This window comes from Tachyglossus aculeatus, chromosome 25, assembly GCF_015852505.1.
Source record: "Tachyglossus aculeatus isolate mTacAcu1 chromosome 25, mTacAcu1.pri, whole genome shotgun sequence".
Taxonomy (NCBI): Eukaryota; Metazoa; Chordata; class Mammalia; order Monotremata; family Tachyglossidae; genus Tachyglossus; species Tachyglossus aculeatus.
In genome coordinates this window covers 3489261-3512742 of record NC_052090.1, presented here as the reverse complement: position 1 = coordinate 3512742, position 23482 = coordinate 3489261, and the positions used below count along the sequence as shown (strand labels likewise).

At 43.7% G+C, this 23482-nt stretch overlaps 1 protein-coding gene across 1 annotated transcript in view; it reads right to left on the bottom strand.

Moving 5' to 3' along the window:
• The window catches only part of CCNYL1 (cyclin Y like 1), a 75340-nt gene that overhangs the window by 14523 nt on the left and 37335 nt on the right, over positions 1 to 23482 (bottom strand). The window contains exons 2-6 of the mRNA XM_038766759.1: positions 20967 to 21041; positions 16677 to 16711; positions 15231 to 15331; positions 8294 to 8329; positions 7188 to 7239 (exon numbers count right to left, since the gene is read on the bottom strand). Coding sequence (XP_038622687.1) covers positions 7188 to 7239; positions 8294 to 8329; positions 15231 to 15331; positions 16677 to 16711; positions 20967 to 21041 — 299 coding nt within the window. The remainder of the gene's footprint in view (positions 1 to 7187; positions 7240 to 8293; positions 8330 to 15230; positions 15332 to 16676; positions 16712 to 20966; positions 21042 to 23482) is intronic.

The window sequence follows — 23482 nt, the reverse complement described above, 5'->3', positions numbered from 1 at the left end:
CAAGCCAGCATTAAGGCAGGCAGCCAGCCAGCCTGCTTACCTTGACTAGGTTTTTTTTTTGTTTGTTTTGTTTTATTTTTTTACACACAAGAAACTGCAGACTTGATGTTTTTGAGGGCACCCATTGGCAGGTCTTATCCCCTCTACTCTAATCTTTACCAGATACTGTTTATTATGTCTGAACTGAAGGAAAAACCGGTAATCCCCAAGAAAGAAAATGCAAAAGCAATTACGCTAATATCTACAATGTAAAACTCAGGCCGACAGGACTGAAGCTGGCATTTCTCATCAAATCTTCAATCTGTAACCATTTTTCATCCCTGGAAAACAACAGTAAGATATATGGGATGATAAAGCAGTTTTCAGCTATTAAATTGTCAGCAGGACCACTTAGCCAGATAAAGCCTTTGTAATTCATGTTGCAACAGCTTCAGTCCAGGTGAAGCTGAAACACATAGAAACCCGAGGCTTATTGGCCACACATTTCACTGTGCTCCTGGTACACTTTTCTAGATCGAAACTTCCCTCAAAAATACTCACTGAGTGGGAAAGGAGAGGATAGGTGGGAGCTGAGAAATCCAGGTGCAGTCCTGTTGGGAGGATATCTTTTGATTTTTGAGGTACTTGATATGTGCTTCTTATGGGCCCTGATTATTACGAGATAATCTGGTTGGACACAGTCCCTGTTCCACGTAGGGCTCACTGTCTAATGGGGAAGGGTGCACGAGTGCTGAATACCCACTTTTACAGATGAGGAAACAGGTCCAGAGAAGTTAAAGGTCACACAGCAGGCAAGTGTCAGAGCTGGGATTAGAACCCAGGTCCCTTGAGTGTATAACCTTGTTGTGGGCAGGGAATGTGTCTACCAACTCTGATGCGCTGTACTCTCCTAGGCCCTTAGCACAGTGCTTGGCACACAGTAAGTGCTCGATAGATACCACTGACTGATTAGGTCCTCCGATTCTCCGGCCCATGTCCTTTCCACAAGGCCACACGAATGCCCGGCTCTTCTGACCTCTTAGACCGTGAGGCCCGTATGGCATAAGGCCTTCGAATGTTCTGATGACACGGGACCCACTCCGGTGCTTGACCCGGAAATCCTGTGGCCTGTACTACCGCGGGGGTCTGTGACCTGCCATTCTGGACTCCAATGTTGTTTTTGAGCCGCGGCAGGTTGCTGGAAGGGGGCATTTCAAACCCTCCCCGAGAGTCTCAGGCTGAGGGGGATGGCCCGCGACGCTGGGAGCCTCTCCGGCACACGGCCCCACAACCGGCACTGTCCGTCTGTCTGTCCCTGTGGGCAGGGGAGTACGCAACTGGCAGTCTACCCAGGGCCTCCGCCAAGTGGGGCCGGAGCCAGGCCGCTCCGACTGAACCACCTGGCAGCCTGTGGACTGCGGCATCCTCACCCCCTCCTTGGGTGCCCCTGGACCTTGATGCTCTCTTGAACAGGAAGGAACCAATGGAAGGAGGGATGGAGGGGACTGTGGGCAGGAACAACGGCAGGTCAATCCAACAGCCCTTATGTACCCTTCAAGGGGACTCAATCAATCAATCAAGGGTATTTACTGAGCACTTACTGTGTGCAGAGCACTGTACTATGCAGTTGGGAGAGTATAACACAACAGAGTTGGTAGACACTTTCCCTACCCTCAAGACTAGATTAGACTCGTTCAAGCAGATTTTGTGAAAAGAACCTAACTCAATGATTCTTAGGCCCGTGGACTCCTACACCAGACAGCCAGTACCAGCGGACATCTGGTCCGCATGCCTAGAGTGGCCAACTTGCTGCTTGAAATCCACAGCATAGGGTAGTGGCTAGAGCATTCATTCATTCATTCAATCATTTATTGAGCGCTTACTGTGTGAGGAGCACTGGCCTAGGAGTCAGGAGGTGATGGGTTCTAATCCCGGATCCCCCATTTGTCTGCTGTGTGACCTTGGGCAAGTCACTTCACTGGGCTTCAGTTACCTCATCAGGAAAATGGGGATTGAGAATGTGAGCTCCATGTGGGACAGGGACTGTGTCCAATGCGCTTCGACTGTATTCACCCCAGTGCTGAGAACAGTGCCTGGCACAAAGTAAGCACTTAAACACCATAATTATTAATTATATTATTATAGTTCCTGCCCCACCCCGTCTCACCCCTCCCAGAAAGGAGCTGGAGTATTTAAGAGCTAGCTCTCAGGGCTTTTAAGATGTTGAGGCTGCAGCAGCTGACCCCCATATGTACATATCTTTAAATTATATACTGTAAATTATTTATATTAATGCCTGTCTCCCCCTCTAGACTACAGGTTTGTTATGGGCAGGGAGCATGTCTGCTAAATCTCTTGTACACTCCCAAGCGCTTACTCTGTACACATTAAGCGCTCAATAAATATCATGGATTAATATCAGCCTGAATCCCATGCCTGGACCTTGCATGGGTCCCCCTCTCTCTCTCCCCACCCCAGTCAACCTCTCCCACCACCCACGAAGCTTCCCTTGCTTCCAAATGCCCTCAGCAGCTCATTCCCAACCCTCTGCCTCCCTATCCACGGTTGTTACTTTCCTTCCCTGCCCTACCATGACTAAAGTCCACTGGGGTTTGTGGAACCCCCCTCTTGATCGTGGACTGAATCCATTTCATCCTGGACATCTTCCTTTCTTCTCACCAAGACTTGGCTCTCATTTGCTGATCTGCTTCACTTTCAATCAACGGTATTTACTGAGCGCTTACTTGTGTGCAGAGCACTGTACTAAGTGCTTGGGAAAGGGCAATACAATCATATTGGTAGATACAATCCCCGCTCACAGTCTAGAGGGAGAGACAGGCATTTAAAATCAGTTACGGATAAGGAAAATAGTATATATATACGTATCAAAGTGACCAAATCCTACCTATGGCTCCAGCTACTTTGGTGATAAAATTGAAAACATCAGATAAAATTCCCCAAGTTTCCTCATGTCTCCCCATCATTCTCTAACCTTTCTACTGCTGCTTCATCCTCTGCTGCTTCCCAGCTGTTTCTCAAGACGAAGTCCTCCGCTGCTCACTAAATCCCCCCTGCATACTCCTGATCCAATTCCTTCTCACCTCCCTGCTCTCATTCTACTCCTCTCATGATTGTTTCTTCCCTTATTGCTTTTAAACATACTCTACTCTCCCTCATTCTTAAAAAAAAATGCCTGATCACAAAGTCCTCTCCCATTACTGCACCATCTCCCTGCTCCAATTCCTACTCATACTTCTGAAACTGGTTTTGGACACTACTGTCTTTACTTCCTCTCAATCAGGGGTATTGACTGAGTGCTTACTGTGCATGGAGTTCTGTACTAAGCACTTGGGAGAGTACAATAAATGGTATTTTTTGAGGGCTTACTACATGTAGAGAGTACAGTACAACAGAATTGGCAGACAAATTCGCTGCCCATAATAAGCTTAAATTCTCTCCCTAAGTTTTCTTCTACCACACTGTCAACCCCTATTCCACATCCTCCCTCTAGCCTGGAATTCTCCCCCTCTTCATGTTTGCTAGATCACCACTTTCCCTGCCTTCAAAGCCTTAGGAAGGTCACATCTCCTCCAAGAGATCTTTTCCAAAGAGACCTCTGTTTCCCTGCTTTTCCTCCGTGTCACCTATGCTCTTGGATCAGAACCCTTTAGGCATCTGGTACTCACCCCAACCTCAACCCCAAGTCATATATTTATAAATGGCATATGTGCATATATACTACGTGTATATATCTATAAATTATTTACATTAATGCCAGTCTCCCCGACTGTAAACTTGCTGTGGGCAGGGTATATGCCTACTAATACAGTTGTATTGCACTCTCTCAAGGACTTATTACAGTGCCCTTTACACATGTGTGCTCAATAAATACCACTGATTGATTTTAGACTTACTATAATCAGATTTTCAACCCCTTCACTCCACCAAAACTGCATTTTAAGGTCACCAATGAACTCCTTCTAGTCGACTCCAAAGAGATATATTCCGTCCTAACCTTCAGTCTGGCTTCTGACGCCTTTGACACTGGACGATTTCACCTTCCCTGGTGCACAAACATCAGAGCATTGCTGGCGGAAATCCAGATATCTGGCTGACCTCACCCACTTCAAGTTCATCTTTGTCTGCTTTGAACTGTGCCCTCTCCTCTCCCTGGCAACATTATTTCTTCCTCCTTTTCGATTCCCGTGCCCACTGTCTTCACCCGTTGTTTCAGACATTTAATTTCCTCCTCAAACCCCCATACCTCCACCCCCTCCATCATTTGCCCCTAATGACTTGGCCATGGTCTTTATTGAGAAAATTGAAACCATCAGGCATGAATGATCTCCCTCAAATCTCCCCTGCTCCTCTCCAGTCCCTCCCTCTTCTTGCCCCCTCTTCAACTCTCCCATCTTTCCCAGCAGTATCTCCAGAGATCTCTTGCCTCCTTTCAAAATTCACCCCCTCCTGCACCTCATATCCCATCCCTTTGCATTTTATCAGAATGTTTGCCCCCTCCCTGACCTCCCTCTTCAACTGTTCACTCTCCACTGGCTTCTTCCCTACTGCCTTCACACATGCTCATGTCTCCCCATCCTAAAAAAACAAACCAAACCAAACAAAAACCCTCCCTTGACCCCACAGCTCCTTCCAACTATGATCCTGTTTTCCTCATACCATTCTTTTCCAAACTCCTCGAAAGAGTTGTCCATAACCATTGCCTCCACTTCCTCTCCTTCAATTCTCTCCTTGACCAATCAATCAGGTTTTTTCCCTCTTCACTCCACAAAAACTGCCCTATCAAAGGTCACCAATCATCTCCTTCTTGCCAAATCCAACAGACTCTATTCCATCCTAATCCTCCTCGGCCTTTCAGCTGCCTTTGATACCATTGCCACCATCAGCACTGGGGTACTTAAGTGTATGCCACTGAACCCTTGACTGTTTATTTTGATTACATTCTGTCAATATTTTTATGCCAGCCTTCCCTGCAAAAGTGAAAGCTTCTTGTAGGCTGGGAGGATACTTTCTCTTTGTAGTGCTCTATCAGAAGCACTTAATAGGGTGCTAGGTAAATCCTATTAATGCACTATAATAAATGGGCGCTTCCCTTTATCACTGTCTCTGAAGAACAATCAACTACCTCCCTCTTTTTCCTTAATGCTATGATTAATTTCACCTCTACTTATATTTTGGATTGGGAAGTATTCCAGAAATCTAAACCGTATCCATAAGCCTCTGATGATACTCGCGAAACCAGTTTTTTTCCAGTCTAATCAAAGATAAATATCCACTAGAAAAGATGTCTCAAATAGTTTTGATGTCCATTATCTATTTATTATATTTACCTTAGATACATCTTGAATTCAAGGATGGATTAATTATTCCCTTGCATGAAATGGCAGGTAGGGAAAATAGGCAAATTCTTCGCGTTTAAGTTTCATCCTGAGTCAGCCACATTACTTTAAACAAACTGCTCATTGTTCTGAACTACTTCATAGCAATGTATACTCAGTGATATTTCACTGATCCATAGATTGTGAGCCCCACGTGGGCCAGGGACCGTGTCGAACCCGATTACCTTATATCTATCCCGCACTCAGTTCATCAGTGCCTGGCACACTGTAAACACTAAACCAATACCATAAAAAAGATACAATTTTCTATTAACAATGATGGCATTTGTTAAATGCCCACTATGTGTCGAGCCCTGTTCTAAACCAGATTGGACACAGTTCATGTCCCACATGGGGCTCACAATCTTAATCCCATTTTACAGATGAGGTAACTAACTGAGGCACAGAGAAGAGAAGTGACTTGCCCACCAGAGCAGCAGAGCAGAGTCAGGATTTTAACCCAGGTCCTTCTGATTCCCAGGCCCGTTTTCTATTATCCACTAGGCCAGGCTGCTTTCCTATTGGGATGTCCTTTTTTTTAAAAAAGTCATGCATTTAATAATAATGATAATAATAATAATAATGGCATTTATTAAGTGTTTATTATGTACAAAGCACTGTTCTAAGCACTGGGGAGGTTACAAGGTGATCAGGTTGTCCCCATTTTACAGATGAGGTAACTGAGACACAGAGAAGTTAAGTGACTTGCCCAAAGTCACACAGCTGACAATTGGAGGAGCAGGGATTTGAACCCATGACCACTGACTCCAAAGCCCATGCTCTTTCCACTGAGCCACAGATCGTTTATATATTTTTATTTGAAATCTAAACACCTGAAATGAAGCCTCATTTGCAGGTTTCCTTGATTATCTGTAGAACTGGGCAATCAATCATAATAGCAGTGGTATTTGTTAAGTGCTTACTCTGTGCCAGGCACTGTACTAAGCACTGGGGTGGATACTGGGGTAGAGAAGCAGCGTGGCTCGGTGGAAAGAGCCCAGGCTTGGGAGTCAGAGGTCGTGGGTTCTAATCCCGGCTCCAATTGTTAGCTGTGTGACTTTGGGCAAGTCACTTGACTTCTCTGGGCCTCAGTTCCTTCATCTGGAAAATGCAGATGAAGACTGTGAGCCCCACAAGGGACAACCCTGATTACCTTGTATCCCTTCCCAGCGCTTAGAACAGTGCTTGGCCCATAGTAAACGCTTAATAAACACCAACATTATTATTATTATTATTATTATACAAGCAAATTGGGTCAGAGACAGTCCTTCTTCCACATGGGGCTAATAGTCTCAATCCTCACTTTACGGATGAGGGAACTGAGGCACAGAGAAGTGAAGTGACTTGCCCAAGGTTCCACAGCAGACACGTGGCAGAGCTGGGATTAGAATCCAGGTCCTTCTGACTCCTAGGCCTGTGCTCTTTCCCCTAGGCCATGCTGCTTCTCACCCTTAATAAGACTTTATTCTACTGCCCTAAGTATCAGAATCAACTGTACGACCCCTTTTAAAAACATGATTAATGCTGTACTGGCATTTTTTATTTGGGGCATTAAGTATTTAGCTTTGGTTCTTGGTTCCCTGAAGCTCCATCCTCAATTCTTCCTTTCACACACCTCATCTTCTGATATTTATTAACTAGGCATCTCTTAGCAGGTTCATTACTGAGAAGCCAGATTTGGAGGGAGAGAACTTCACTTTGCTAAAGCGGTTTCCTTTCTATTGAATTTAGGTAAACTCAGGAGGCACGAAAGAAGATTATACACACATACACACAGACAAAAAAATCATCTCAAGAAAAAAAGACACTTACTGTTAGTGGATGTGATCTCTCATCAAAGATATCCAAGGATCTATCTGAATCTCTATAAAACAAGAGTATAAAGTTTTACTAATTTCAGATACTTACCACCTGAATAAAATATTTGCAAAAAAAGGTCAACTTTTAATAGGGATAATATAGACAGATCTTCAAAATTAATTTTTTTTTGGCTCTGGCACTACAGTTCTTGTGGTTTGGGGGAGACAACATTTCTATTCAGAGTAAAGCAGACTTACCAAGAGATTGGCTGCCTCATCCTGAGCATTTAGCCCTTTTCAAGAGGAAGCAATGACTTCACCTACCCATGTTCTCAACCAACAATATTTATACACAAGTACTCTTCCTGGAAAGCCACTGAACTTTCAAACTCTACCAAAAATTTTTACGTGCACCTTGATACGGAATAGCCAAATGTGGGTTTACACAGCTATGTTGCTACTGGCTGGTTTAGTGATACTGTAGTGGTTGACGATTAAAATGAACTTTTACAGCAAAGAGACTATGGTTGATGGAATGCCGCTAGTGAGTGATCAAGGAGTGTTCTGTCCACTGTGTTCCAGTTACATCTGATCCTCCTGTCTCAACACAATTCAGGAAAAATCAAATAGCTTTCCAGGACAGAAAGCAATTCGTTTTTAAAAGCGGAAACTTGACATTCAAAGGTTTACCAATCTAGGGCTCCAAAATAATGGGCTCCTTGAAATTTTTCTTTTAACTTATAATGTTCATGAACAACAGCTAACTTCCCTAACCTCAAAGCTAGTGTTGAAATACTACATTATGAGACTTTTGTGGTAAATTTAGAGCACTGCTTTTATTATGAATATGCATATTCCTGGCAGGTACAAAAGCAAGTCATAGAAAAGTCAAGATACTGGCTTACTGTAAAAGAACCTCACTGTTAACTTTCTATATAGGACTCTACCACCAAAAGCAAAGGAACGAGACATTTCTCAATTCTGCAACAAGATGACTCTGTAGAAATTTCAACCCTCACTGGACAACTAACTTTTGTGCTTTCCTCAAACACTGGTCTAAAACCGAACACATGCAATGTACTAGAAAGTTGGAACAACTATAGCTTTAAAAGTGCTCACCTGTTCTTTATGTGGTAGTATATTGCTAATGTCACACTGTGGAGGGAAAAACATATTATTTCATATCTTACAATACATTTCATTATCTTTATTAACTAAAGCTTTTTCCTCCTTTATGGATTTCAGTACGATAAAATTTTCAGGAGTACTTTAGAGATAATCGGCTTCTATTTTCCGAGACAAATGATATTTTACTATCAATTAACAGCTCAATTATTCATTAGATTTTTAACATTTCCCTTTGCAACTTAATTTCTTCTTTCTGTTTTAGTCCACGTCCTTTAGTAAATCTATTTTTGTCTGAAGATTCCACAGTAGAGCCTGAAAATAGCTATCCTTTTCATACCTCCCTGTATAACTACATAGCAAGTAAAAACATTTGCTTAATGAATCCAAATTATTTGGGGGTGATTGATACAGAAAACATCTATTTGTCTGGAGGTACGCCTACAGTGCAGAGGCTGGTGGGATCACATATTCATTCAATCGTATTTATTGAGCGCTTACTGTGTGCGGGGCACTGTACTAAGCGCTTGAAATACATGCTTCAGACTCCAATAAAATTAGTAATATTACTGTGAAGTGCGGATGGTTAACTTTTCACAATGAATTTTAAAAGAGTGTTTTATTAACTGACATCTATCAATCAGTGGTATTTACTGAGCACATACTGTGCACAGAGCACTGTACTAAGCGTTGGGGGGAGTACAACACAATCCCTGCCCACTAGGACTTGGAAGTATTATTGCATAAGCTGGTTTAAATCTGACCAAATTAATTTAGGATAACATCACACGCACACCGTGATTTTGGCTTTCGAGAAGGTTTTTAGCAGCAGGGAGAGCTAGCAGGGCAGGGTTGGCACTGCCACTCTGCTTAGGCAGCAGGTGGGAACCCCAAGGCCGACCCGAACGGGAGCAGTTGCTGGAGCTGGCGGCAGCCTGAGGGCCTCTGACGTGGGCGGTGATTTCTGCTGCTCCGTTGGCCTCTAAGGTGGTCCTTCCTCCTTCGGGAAACCTATGTGTGGGTGGGAACGGTGCAGAGCCATGCCAAAGGAGCGGCTCTTTTAGCCAATATGGCGGGAGGGACATGCATTGAGAGCAGCTGGCCTATTCCTCCCCACCATTCCTTTCCCACTTGACCTCCACGAAGCCTTCATTTCCCAAACTCTCTCTCCCTTCAGCACCACACTTGCATCTTTATCTACCCCACCCTCAGCCCTGCAGCACTTACGGACATATCCATAATTTATCTGTCACTCCTGGCAGACTGTAAACTCCAGGTGGGCAGGGTCTGTTTACTTGTTTTGATGTTCACATATCTATAATTCTATTTATAATGATGCCTGTTTACTTGTTTTGAGGTCTGTCTCCCCCCTTCTAGACTGTAAACCCAGTGTGAGCGGGGATTGGCTCTCCTTATTGCTGAATTGTACTTTCCAAGCACCTAGTACAGTGCTCTGCACACAGTAAGCGCTCAATAAATACAATGAATGAATGAATGAATAAGGCAAACCCAATGTTAGTTCATCTATTTCACTCCACCTCCCTCATCCCTTTCTTTCCCTTGCTTCAAAGCCCATATTATCTGCCTCCTACCACCCACTCCAGATTCTAGTAGTAATCTACTGCCCCCACCCACCCCACCTCCAGCTTTTTGAACTATTTTGACCACTCTCTCACATTCCTTCCCTCTTTCTCCAGACCTATAATGATCCTTGGGGGTTTTAATATCCACATAGATGTTCCTGACGACACTTCTGCTGCCTGCTTTCTATCACTCCTCAATTCTACTAACCTCCTGTTCCACCCCAGTTCGTCCACTTGCAAACTTGGACACACACTCTATCTCATCACCTCTAGCCACTGAACAATTTCTGCCCTCACCAACTCTGAAATCCCTCTATCTGATCACAACCGCCTCACTTGCCTTCTCTCCCACACACCTGCACCCCACAAATCCGTGCTGTTTTGTCCTCATCCAATTTTATCAACTCATCATGTCCCATTAAAAAAAAATAACGGCATTTATTAAGCGCTTACGATGTGCAAAGCACTTTTCTAAGTGTTGGGGCAGTTACAAGGTGATCAGGTTGTCTCACATGGGGCTCACAGCCTTGATCCCCATTTTACAGATGAGGTAACAGAGGCACAGAGAAGTTAAGTGACTTGCCCAAAGTCATACAGCTGACAATTGGCGGAGCTGGGATTTGAACCCATGACCTCTGACTCCAAAGCCCGTGCTCTTTCCACTGAGCCATGCTGCCTCATTTAGCCTCCATACCCCAAATTACCTTCCCTTGATAACCAAATTGATGCTCTCAACACCACCCTCTCTACCAAACTCAACTCACTTACTCCCCTATCCTTCCGATGATGTCATACCACTAATCCACAGCCCTGTATCACCTCTAGTCTGCTTCCTTCACTTTTGAGCACGAGCTGCAGAGTGTTGCTGGCAGAAATCTAGATATCAGGTCGACCTTGTCCACTTCAAGTTTATCCTTACTGCCTTTACTCTGCCCAGCAAAACTATTTCTCCATCCTTATTGAAACCAATGCCCTTTACCCTCACCAGTTTTTCCAGATGTTTAACCCCCTTCTCAATCCCTCTTATCCTTCCACCTCCCTGATATCTTGCCTGTGATGACCTGGCCCCCTACTTTACTGATAAAATTGAAATTATCCGGTGCGATTGGACTAAAATCTCCCCTTCTGCACCCCAGTTCCTCCCTCCTCTTTCCCCTTCATCAATTCTTGCAACTTTCCCAGTAGTATCTCAAGAGGAGATCTCCTGCCTTCTCTCAAAATCCATCCCCCTCCACCTGCACTTCCAACCCCATCCCTCTGAATCTTATCAAAACACTTTCCCCCCTCCTTCTTCTCTACCTATCATCAACTTTTCACTCTCCAATGGCTTCTTTCCCACTGCTTTCAAACATCCCCATGTCTCGCCTATCCTAAAAACCCTTTCCCTTGCCCCACGGCTCCCTCCAGTTATCGCCCCATCTCCTTCCTACTATTCCTCTCCAAACCCCTTGAGCGAGTTGTCTACACCTGCTGTCTCCAGTTCCTCTCCTCCAATTCTCTCCTTGACCACCTCCAATCTGGTTTCCATCCTCCTCACTCCACAGAAACCGCCCTCTTAAAGGTCACAAATGATCTCTTTCTTGCCAAATCCAACATCCTCTTCTCCATCCTAATTCACCTCGACCTGTCGGCTGCCTTTGACACTGTCAACCATGCCCTTCTCCTGGAAACATTATCCAACCTCGGCTTCACTGACACTGTCCTCTCTTGGTTCTCCTTCTATCTCTCTGACAGCTCATTCTCAGTTTCTTTCATGGGCTCCTCCTCTACCTCCCACTCCCAAACTATGTGTGTCCCTCAGGGTTCAGTTCTGGGTTCCCTTCAATTTTCCATCTACACCCACTCCCTTGGAGAACTCATTTTTCTCACATGGCTTCAGCTACCACTTCTATGCAGATACCCAAGTCTACATCTCCAGCCCTGATCGATCGATCTCTCTCTCTCTCTCTCTCCTCACATTTCTTCTAGCCTTCAAGATATGGATGTCCTCCTGTTACCTCAAACTTTGTATGTCTAAAACAGAACTCCTTATCTTCCCATCCTAATCCTGTCCTTCCCCTGACTTTCCAATCACTGAAGACAGCACCACAATCCTTCCTGTCTCACAAGCCCATAACCTTGACATTATCCTTGACTTCTCTCTTGTTCAACCTACATATTCACTCTATCACTAAATCCCTTCGGTTCAACAGAAGTGTAATCCAAGCACTTCTCTTATCCGGCATTAATCACTGCAGCAGCCTCCTTGCTGACTTCCCTGCCTCCTGTTTCTCCCCACTCCAGTCCAGACTTCACTCTGTTGCCCGGGTCACTTTTCTACAAAAACACTCAGTCCGCTTCCCCACTGCTCATGAACCTTTAGTGGTTGCCCATCCACCTCCACATCAAACAAAAACTCCCTACCAATGGCTTTAAAGCAATCACCTTGCCCCATCCTACCTCATTTTGCTACTCTTGCCCATGTCATGCCTATGTCTTGGAATGTCCTCCCTCCTCATATCTGACAATTATTCTCCCCCACTTCAAAGCCTTATTGACTGCACATCTCTTCCAACAGGCCTTCCCTGACTAAATCCTCTTTTCCTTTTCTTCCTCTCCCTTCTGCATTGTTCTAACTTTCTGCCTTTATTTATCTCCCCTCCCCACCCCATAGTACTTATCTACATATCTGTAATTTATATATATCTATATATCTTCATGTTTGTCTCCCCTTCTAGACTGTAAGTTCGTTGTGGACAGGGAATGTGTATTATAGTGTACTCGCCCAAGTGCTTAATATAGCGCTCTACACACAGTAAGTTCTCAATAAATATTTACCAATACCTATTCTCCCTCCTATTTAGACTGTGAGCCCCCACGTGGCACAGGAATTGTGTCAAACCTGATTATCTGCTAACTACCCCAGCTCCATCATCATGGAGGAGGAATTAAATTAGCTTTTTTTCCTGAACCCCTGCTTTAGTGGGAGTTGGTAAGATGTGGCCACTTGTTAAGTAGAAGGAAAAAAACATTTCGGAGGAACATCATGTTTTCTAATCACTGAAGATAAACTAAAATTGCTCTGAAAAGAAGACTCAGTGATATTTATTAATGCTTCTTGGTTCACAGCACCTGAGAAAGTACTCTGTTATGGTGTTTATTAAACACTTATTATGTGCAAAGACTATGCTAAGTGCTGGGATGGATGCAAAAATGAATAAATCAGACCAGGGTCTTTAGCATATCTAAAACGTTTTAAAGGGTATCTAGTGTGATGTCTAAATGACAACCCTCTACTGACCAGCTTCTGATATCCCTTCTGTTAAACTAAGGGCTGCAAAAAATGGACTGAACAAAGAGTTCAATATTAGGTGAAGGTGGAACAATATACTTTTGACAACTTATTTCTTATTTCTGAAAGGAACCCTACCACCATCTGCAGAGTATAACACAGGGGACTGTCGCTGGGTGACGCTCTATCACTGACCAGTACGGAATCAAGCCATTCAAAAGCTCGGCAGTTTATTCAAATGGCTAAAACATAAATTTAATCTTGCTCCCCTCTCCCACATCTGAAGGAAACAAAAGACTTTACAAATAGTAGAGCTTTTCTGATTTCCAATAGTAGTGCTTGGAAATGTTCGAAACAAGTCACTTCCTTCTGCTAATAATGGTGGTATTTGTTAAGCGCTTACCATGTGCCAAGCACTGTTCTAAGCGCTGGGTGCTTTCCCACAGATAGTGAGCGCTCAATAAATACCATTACTATTACTACCACTACTACTAATAATAATAATAATAATAATTATGGTATCTGTTAAGCACTTACTATGAGCCAAGCACTATACTGCACACTGGGGTGGATACATGCAGAGTGGTTTGGATATAGTCCCTGTTCTGCATAGGGCTCACAGTCTTCATCCCCATTTTACAGATGAGGTAACAGGCACAGAGAAGTGAAGTGGCTACCCTAAGGCCATACAGCAGACAAGTGGCGATGCCGGGTTTAGAACCCATGGCCTTTTAACTCCCAAGCCCATGCTCTATCCACGATGCCATGCTGCTCCTCTAGTAGCAGTACTACAACTACCACTAAATAAAACTTCAAGGCCCGTGGAGGGACACTGTACCTAATCAACAGTATTTACTGAGTGTTCAACTGTGTGCAGGGCACTGTACTAAGAGCTTGGGGGACCACAGTACAGAGTTGGTAGACATGTTCCCTGTCCACAATGTGCTTGCATGGAAGATTTCTACAAAAGATTAATCAATCAAGAATCATTTAAATACAGCAGAATTTCCTGAATGTTTTTACGTGTAATTAAGCCACTTTCAGGGACAGAACAGACCACTTTCTATGCAGGGAGGCCAAGCAGAGCTCAAAGATCAAGTATAACCTAATATTCATTCATTCATTCATTCAATTGTATTTATTGAGCGCTTACTGTGTGCAGAGCACTGCACTAAGTACTAAGCACTGTACTAATATCTGATAAATCCCTATAGCATGAGCACACATCTTCCTCTTTAAACAAGGCAAGCAAATAAAGTAACATTAATCCAACTCTTTGGCTAAAAGGACTAATAATTTTTGTACATTAATAGTGGATACCCAATAATTGGGTAGTTTTCCTTTCCTTGAGACCATTAGCATCTTCATCAAAACGCCAAAAAGGGTTTAAAATTAAAAAGCAGATCAAAGGAAAAATTGGTTTGGGGATAAACGTTTTGAATTGTATTTTGAACTGTTCCAAAATTCTGTATTGGATTGGACACATTCGTTGATAAAGAAGCTTAACAAGAACCCTCGGTGTGCAGTCTTTGCAATTTACTTGGGATCTGAGGCTACTCTTGTGTTTAATCCACTCGAGTTAAAACCTACACTGGTCAAAACTAAGGGAGAATATTTGTTCTCCAGAATCAGGGAAGTCTGCTCCAATTTCAGACAATTTGCACGTTTTAAAGTTTAGACTGAAATTAGGGATTTGCTGGAAAGGGCACTGCATCTGGGAGTCAGAACACCATGGACTCTAATCCTAGCTCTCCCATATGTCTGCTGTGTGACCTTGGGCAAGTCACTTCACTTCTCTGTGCCTTAGTCACCTCATCTGTAAAATGGAGATTGAGATTGTGAGCCCCATACGGGACAGGGACTGCGTCCAACCCAATTTGCTTGTATCCATCCCAGCCCTTAGTACAGTGCTTGGCACATAGTAAGTGCTTAACACATACAATTATCATCATACAGGAGCAGCCACAATTCAAAAGAGCAACAAATTGAGGACGGTTTTTTCTTTCTATCTCTGCCACTGTTGACAGAAGTGTCTGAGGCTGCCCATCTTGCCTTGTGGCAATCTAGCTGTACTTACCATTTTATTGTGCTTCTAAGATTGGGCTGGCTGACCGTACTGTCATCTATAAAAATGGTAGAGCACGAGCTATATTTTTTAGTAAGCTGCCCTGGAGAAATCTGAAAATGGGTTGGGGAAAAGGGAGAAGAGAGGTGGAGAAAGAAAAACAAATTTAGCTTAAAGAGGGATTTTCTTTTCCCTTAGTCATTGAACCAAAGGTAAGTTATTCCACTTCAAGAACTTCTCTTAGGGATGTGATGGGTTAACACTAGTCGTTAACAGTAGGTATGACAGATACGCAGTTGAAGGAAAAGTGATAGACTATTTGTTTGGATTTAAGGAATCAGTCAATTACTACTTCACTTGGGTGCCAAAAAACACTAATAAAACCAGAACAAAAAAAACCCACATCACCACAGCTCTGTTTTGTGCGAATAATAAAGACGGCTAATGCCATTCTGTTACATGCATACTTCAGTTCAGTTGTCATACTCTTTATTATAATAAATAGCCCAAGTCAAATCTTGCTAACTAGCCCAGGAAGATTAAGCTAGAATGAAACAAATGATTCAGTTTTAGATGGAAAAGACAATTAGCTTTTGAGATCACTTATGAACGGGCTATATTTTAAGTAGTGCTGGAATATGTATTTTACACCTTGAGCACTTTTCTCCCATACATTTCAATTATGGTATTTACTGTTTACTGTCTGCAGAGCAGTGTAGTACATACTTGGGAGAGCACAATATATGACTCCACATTTTTACATTAACGTTCTCATTTCAGCTTCAACATCCTTTCAAGATAGGCTTTATTATCCCTTTACAGATGGGGAAACAAGAAGGCACGGAGCATTTAGGTGAATGAACTCGTTAGAAATTCAAAATTTTGATTGTTCCGGCAATTTCTGAAAAACCCTACAGGCCACCTACAAACCTTGACCAGATTTTTGATTAATGCAGGTGGCATTTCTCTGATGATTCTGTGAGGCTCTGGTAGGGGGCAAAACAGGCCAACACCTCTGGTCTCCTTACAACTGTTGAACATGTAGCAAATAGGTTACAGAACAGGCTATACATCTCGCAGCTGAAAAGAAGAAACTTTATCTGAGGTCTTAGCCGATAAACACAAAATGCTTTTCGCCTTAAGTCACGTATTACAAACCAATTATTTTTCATCTGAACTAGGGAAATGTTGTGAGATAGCTGGTCAACCTACATTTTACTCCTAGGTGTTAATGAAATTCAATTCACAGATAATTATTAGCGATAGGGTTAAAAATTATTTTCAAATGAATTTGTTGGCTACTATGTGAGAATTTTTTTTGTTTTTTTTCCTTGTGCTATAAGAACTGCCATAAAATCGTTTCTACTAGTTAATACTACAGTACAAACATGCTTGCTCCTGTGGATTTCCTTTTGCCCTTTCAAAATACTTCTATTTTTTAGCTTAATTTTTACTTACATGATTTATATGGTTGCTCTTTCTCTTCTCTCTCACTAGGACAAAAAAACAAAGTAATGAATAATTTTGACAAGTGTCAAAAAAATTAGCGTTAACCACTCAGTTTTGACAAACTAAAGAGGAACAAGTCATTCAGAAAAGAGGAGCGCTTACATTTTGTCGTTTCCAACACATTAATAATTTTAAAATTACCAAGGAGTATAATATTTTCCACCTGCAGAAAGGGCCCAGAAAGAGAAGTGAAACTTATAATTTTTTTTTTTTTTTAAAAACCTCAATAGATGGGCAAACAACAGAAACTACTGGTGAGGAGCAAAGAGCAGAAAGGCAATCTGCAGAATGAGGTTAGCTTTTTTTTTTTTCCTTTTTAAACTTTTCCCGATTCACTTTTCTGTCATGTTCCCCATTCCCAAGCAGACCTCTGAATAAATGGTTTGCTTAGTTCCTCCTGGGTCCAACAACCAATTTCTAGCCAGAAGGACTGTTTCACAGCAGCACCCAAGTCACTTATTAAAAATAACATCAATGCATTAGGGCTGAACAGATTTTGCCTTACCCAACAGGAAAACAATAAGCCCAGGAATACTGAAATAGGTGCTATTAATAATAATAATGATGGCATTTATTAAGCGCTATGGGCAAAGCACTGTTCTTGAAAGTGCCTTCCGTGTCAACCACCCCATTCATGAGGCTTGGGAGGCAGCGTTGACTAGTAGAGTCACGGACACATGTTGCCAACTTGTACTTCCCAAGCGCTTAGTACAGTGCTCTGCACACAGTAAGCGCTCAATAAATATGATTGACTGATTGATTGATTGGTTTCAGCTCCTAGCTGTGCCACTGGCCTACTGGGGAACCCTGGATGTAACCCCGCCTTTCTTGGCCCCAGTTTCCCAATCTGATAATGGGGATAAGAAAAATCATGTTTCCCAGGACCAAGATGAAGCATGTCCAGTCTTATAATCTGGCACCTTCCCCCGTGCTTAGCACATAGTAAGCACTTATATGCCATAATTATTCTCCATTAAATTGTGAGTTTCCTTTGGAGTAGAGACTGTGCCCAATCTCATTTTCTTTTACCCCAGCGTTTAGTACAGTGTTAAGCCCACAGGAAGCACTTATCAAATATTACTATTATGCCAAAATGGATGGTGCAAGAAACAAAACTTTTCCTTCAATTTCTTCTTCCACTCTCGTCCCACATGAGAAGCCTGAGCCTTCTATCAGCGATTCTGAGGGGTGTGTGATAACCGACAACCCCTAATCTTTCAGAAGAGTTGGCGCACAATACAGTGAAGGTAAGCCATTTACCTGGAGGCTGAAAGGTAACCAACCTGTTTTTAATGAATCAATAATATTTATTGAGCTCTTACTGTTTGCAGAGCACCATACTAAGTGCTTGGGAGAATACAATAAAAACAGTCTTGATAGACACATTCCTTTTTTAGAAGTAAAAGATCCTATTTTTCTTCCAAATGCTGTGTGATCTTGGGCAAGTCACTTCACTTCTCTGTGCCTTAGTTACCTCATTCATTCAATCGTATTTATTGAGAGCTTACTGTGTGCAGAACACTGTACTAAGCGCTTGGGAAGTACAAGTTGGTACGTATAGAGACGGTCCCTACCCAATAGCGAGCTCACAGTCTAGAAGGGGGAGACAGACAACAAAACAACACATGTTAACAAAATAAAATAAATACAATAGTAAATATGTACAAGTAAAATAGAGTAATAAATCTGTACAAACATATATACAGGTGCTGTGGGGAGGGGAAGGAGGTAGGGCAGGGGGGATGGGAAGGTGGGGAGGGGGAGAGGAAGGAGGGGGCTCAGTCTGGGAAGGCCTCCTGGAGGAGGTGAGCTCTCAGTACGGGTTGAAGGGAGGAAGAGAGCTAGCTTGGCAGATGTGCGGAGGGAGGGCATTCCAGGCCAGGGGGAGGACGTGGGCCGGAGGTCGATGGCGGGACAGGCGAGAACGAAGCACAGTGAGGAGGTTAGCGGCAGAGGAGTGGAGGGTGTGGGCTGGGCTGTAGAAGGAAAGAAGGGAGGTGAGGTAGGAGAGGGCGAGGTGATGGACAGCCTTGAAACCGAGAGTGAGGAATTTTTGCCTGATGCGTAGGTTCATTGGTAGCCACTGGAGATTTTTGAGGAGGGGAGTAACATGCCCAGAGTGTTTCTGCACAAAGATGATCCGGGCAGCAGCGTGAAGTATAGATTGAAGTGGGGAGAGAAAGGAGGACGGGAGATCAGAGAGGAGGCTAATGCAGTAATCCAGTCGGGACAGGATGAGAGATTGAACCAGCAGGGTAGCGGTTTGGATGGAGAGGAAAGGGTGGATCTTGGCGATGTTGTGGAGGTGAGAGCGGCAGGTTCTGGTGACGGATTGGATGTGAGGGGTGAACGAGAGAGCGGAGTTGAGGATGACACCAAGGTTGCGGGCCTGTGAGACGGGAAGGATGGTAGAGCCGTCAACAGTGATGGGAAAGTCAGGGAGAGGGCAGGGTTTGGGAGGGAAGATAAGGAGTTCAGTCTTGGACATATTGAGTTTTAATGGCGGGCAGACATCCAGATGGAGATGTCTTGAAGGCAGGAGGAGACATGAGCCTGAAGGGAGGGAGAGAGAGCAGGGGCAGAGATGTAGATTTGGGTGTCATCAGCCTAGAGGTGATAGTTGAAGCCATGGGAGCGAATGAGTTCACTAAGGGAGTGAGTGTAGATAGAGAACAGAAGGGGCCCAAGAACTGACCCTTGAGGAACCCCTACAGTAAGGGGATCGGAGGGGGAGGAGGAGCCCGCAATGGAGACTGAGAATGAACGGCCGGAGAGATAAGAGGAGAACTGGGAGACGACAGAGTCTGTGAAGCCAAGGTTGGATAGCATGTTGAGGAGAAGGGGGTGGTCCACAGTGTCGAAGGCAGCTGAGAGGTCGAGGAGGATTAGGATAGAGTAGGAGCCATTAGACTTGGCAAGCAGGAGGTCATTGGTAACCTTTGAGAGGGCAGTTTCGGTGGAATGTAGGGGACAGAAGCCACCCCAGTGGTTAGTACCGTGCCTGGAACACAGTGAGCATTTAATACTACAATTATTCATTCATTCAATCGTATTTATTGAACGCTTACTGTGTGCAGAGCACTGTACTAAGCACTTGGGAAGTACAAGTTGGCAACATATAGAGACGGTCCCGACCCATACCATCATCACCATCTAAATGGTGCTAAAATTGGATCCCAAGGGTCCTCCTGGGGCTTGGCACCTAGTCTGACATTGCACCTCACTGTGAGCCCCACGTGGGACAACCTGATCACCTCGTATCCCCTCAGCACTTAAAACAGTGCTTTGCACATAGTAAGCATTTAACAAATATCACCATCATCATCATCTCATACAACTGTCTGTCATCAGTCCCCTCATGTTTTTAGCTCACTGAGTCCCTTGAAGGCCAGGGATTGGGCCTAATTCTTCCCCACTGCTTAGTACAGGGTCTTACACACAATAAGTGATTAATGAATACTACTGCTGAGGGTCCTAGCCCAGAGAACCATGGCTCATTGTCGGTTCTTTTTTGTAAAAGATAAAAAAAAAACAGGAAAAAAAGAAAAAAAAAAGTTAAAAAGCAGAGCATAGTCACCTTTCGGGGAAAGGTTCCAGGGAGTAGGGAAGCAAACGGATTCCTGCTAAGCTCCATACTTTGCTTATCTCCTAAAACACCAAATTGTACTCTCCCCCATTCCATCATCATCATCAATTTACTGAACAGACACTGACGACAGAATACTTGTTGAAGTGAAGAGCGGAGCTTTGCCACATCAGAAGTTTGCCCTGATAGGCAATAATGCAATGACAACATAAATAGGTAGGGAATTTCCCAATACCATCCCGAGTATTACCATGGCATTGGTCAATGATGATAATAATAATAATAATAATAATAATAATAATAATGGTATTTGTTAAGTGCTTACTAGGTGCAAAGCACTGTTCTAAGTGCTGGGATAGATACAAGGTTATCAGGTTGTCCCACGTGGGTCACAGTTTTAATCCCCATTTTACAGATGAGGGAACTGAGGCACAGAGAAGTTAAGTGACTTGCCCAAGGCCACACAGCTGACAAGCGGCGGAGCCGGGATTAGAACCCATGACCTCTGACTCCAAAGCCCGGGCTCTTTCCACTGAGCCACGCTGCTTCTCTACAGATTTTAAGTGAACCCTCACTGGGTAATTGAGGGTGTGTAGGTACCCACTACAAGTTTCTGATGTTCTCCTCTCTGAAATGGAAGTATGGAGACTTACCATCAGTCTGGGACTTGCTCAAGAAAATTGTGCTTGCTCTGGGGTGGTCAGACGGATTCGACTCCACAGTTAAATCTGAGGCAAAAAAAAAGGAAAAGAAAGTCAAATAACAGTTTTGTAGTTCAGGGGATTAAGAGAAGTTACTGGACACTTTTCTTAAAAAAACGCAGCTTCTTTGAGGAAAACAAATCTTTATAAGAGCATACACTGAATGGATAGTGGAACAGAAATCATTTGATTTTAAGCTATTTTCTAGATCTGAAAACCCTCCCTGAGCCCAACCGTCTCCCTGCCCCTTTCCCAAGGCCCCATCTAGAAAAAGAAAAGAAGAGACAGTCCGTTCTTTCCTTTCCTATTGCCATTTTGTTTGGTTGGAAAGGAATTTCTATGTGGAAGAATCCCGTCAGCCAATAGGATAATGAACATAGCATCAGACTGTTAGATTCTAGCTAGGAACCCCAAAGTTGATGATCGGAACATCGAACGTTCAGCTGAGCCCCATGGGAGACGGGGAACACTTCCGACTTGTTTTGGTTCGTGTCTGCTCAAGTACTTAGCACAAGGCAAGCACTTAACCATAGCTAACACCCTCAAGGGACATTTGTATGGCTGCAACAGTTACCACCCGAGGGGGAGGAGGGTGGCAGAGATGGAGAAGCTCTCTGGTCTAAGAGATGAGAGGAAATATCAAACATGTTCTCAAGCTGGGCTGGGATCTAAAAATCTTGGCGCAAACCAAAAGTTACTAGTTATTTTGCTTTAGTTTCATTTCTACCGGTACACCATTTCACTCAGTGGACACCTCAGGAGAAAACCTGCAGCATTGTAAACTGAGACCTGGACCAGGAATCCAGTGTCCTCCCAATGCCCATTCCACAGAAACTCCACCAGAAATGGAGAGAAGAAATCACAAGTAATGCACCGACTTACTGCTGCTAGATTCACAGAAAGCTGAAGGAATACCAATCCTGTGGGAACCAACAAGGGAACTAAGGATTTTCCAAAGACAGGAAAAGGACAGGGATGGCAGCAGAACAGAAAAGCAAGCCTTTCCCCCTCTTTTGGCATTCTCATTAGCGACGTACACAATTCTCCTATAAAGTGAAATTAGAATCCTTACAGAATGCTGAATTAAGGAAAACTTAGGTTTTAATATTCACTTCACCTAACACTGAGTGCCTGTTTCTTCTGACACTATGCTGCTCTGCATCCAGACTGGCTCATGTTATTGGAAGAATATTCCAAAATTCTGCCATCAAATTCTACCCTTAACATGTAGTGAAAACACATGACACATCAAAAAACTGCTCGGCACTTACTGTGTTTGGAGCACTGTATGAAGTTAAGGTTGGGTATTTATTTTAATATCTGCCCCCCAACTAAACTATAAGCTCCTGGAGGACAGGAATCACTCAATCAATTGTATTTATTGAGTGCTTACTGCGTGCAGCACGAAGCAGCGTGGCTCAGTGGAAAGAGCATGGGCTTTGGAGTCAGAGGTCATGGGTTCGAATCCCGACTTCGCCTCCCCCTTCTGGACTGTGAGCCCACTGTTGGGTAGGGACCATCTCTATATGTTGCCAACTTGTACTTCCCAAGCGCTTAGTACAGTGGTCTGCACACAGTAAGTGCTCAATAAATACGATTGATTGATTGATTGATGTCTGCTGTGTGATCTTGGGCAAGTCACTTAACTTCTCTGGGCCTCAGTTACCTCATCTGTAAAATGGGGATTAAGACTGTGAGCCCCACGTGGGACAACCTGATCACCCTGTATTCTCCCCAGCGCTTAGAACAGTGCTTTGCACATAGTAAGCGCTTAACAAATGCCAATTATTATTATTATTATTATTATTATTATCCTATGCACTTGGTAGAGTACAATAAAACAATAAACAGACACATTTCCTGTCCACAACAAACTTACAGTCTAGAAGGGGAGACAGACATTATATAAATTATTCATTCATTCAATCATATTTATTGAATGCTCACTGCGTGCAGAGCACTGTACCAAGTGCTTGGAAAGTACAATATAGCAATAGTGACAATCCCAGCCCACAATGGATAGAGGGGGGAGACGCATCAATATAAGAAAAGAGGCATCCATATACATAAATAGAATTATAAGGGGGGGAAGGAGCAAAGGGAATGAGTTATGGTGACAGAGAAGGGAGAGGGAGCTGAGGAAAAGGGGGCTTAGTCTGGGAAGGCCTCTTGGAGGGGGTGTTCCTTCAGGAGGGCTTTGAAGGGGGGTTGGGGGGAGAGTGATTTTTTGGTGGATTTGAGGAGGGAGGGCATTCCAGGTCAGAGGTAGGACATGGGCCAGGGGTTGATGGTGGGAAAGATGAGAATGAGACACAGTGAGGAGGCTTGCAGCAGAGAAGCGGAGTGCGTGGGCTGGGCTGGGAGAAGAAGAGAAGGGAGGTGAAGTAGGAGGGAGCAAGGTGATGGACAGCTTTAAAGCTAATAGTGAGGAGTCTTTGTTTGATATGCGGGTGGATAGGCAACCACTG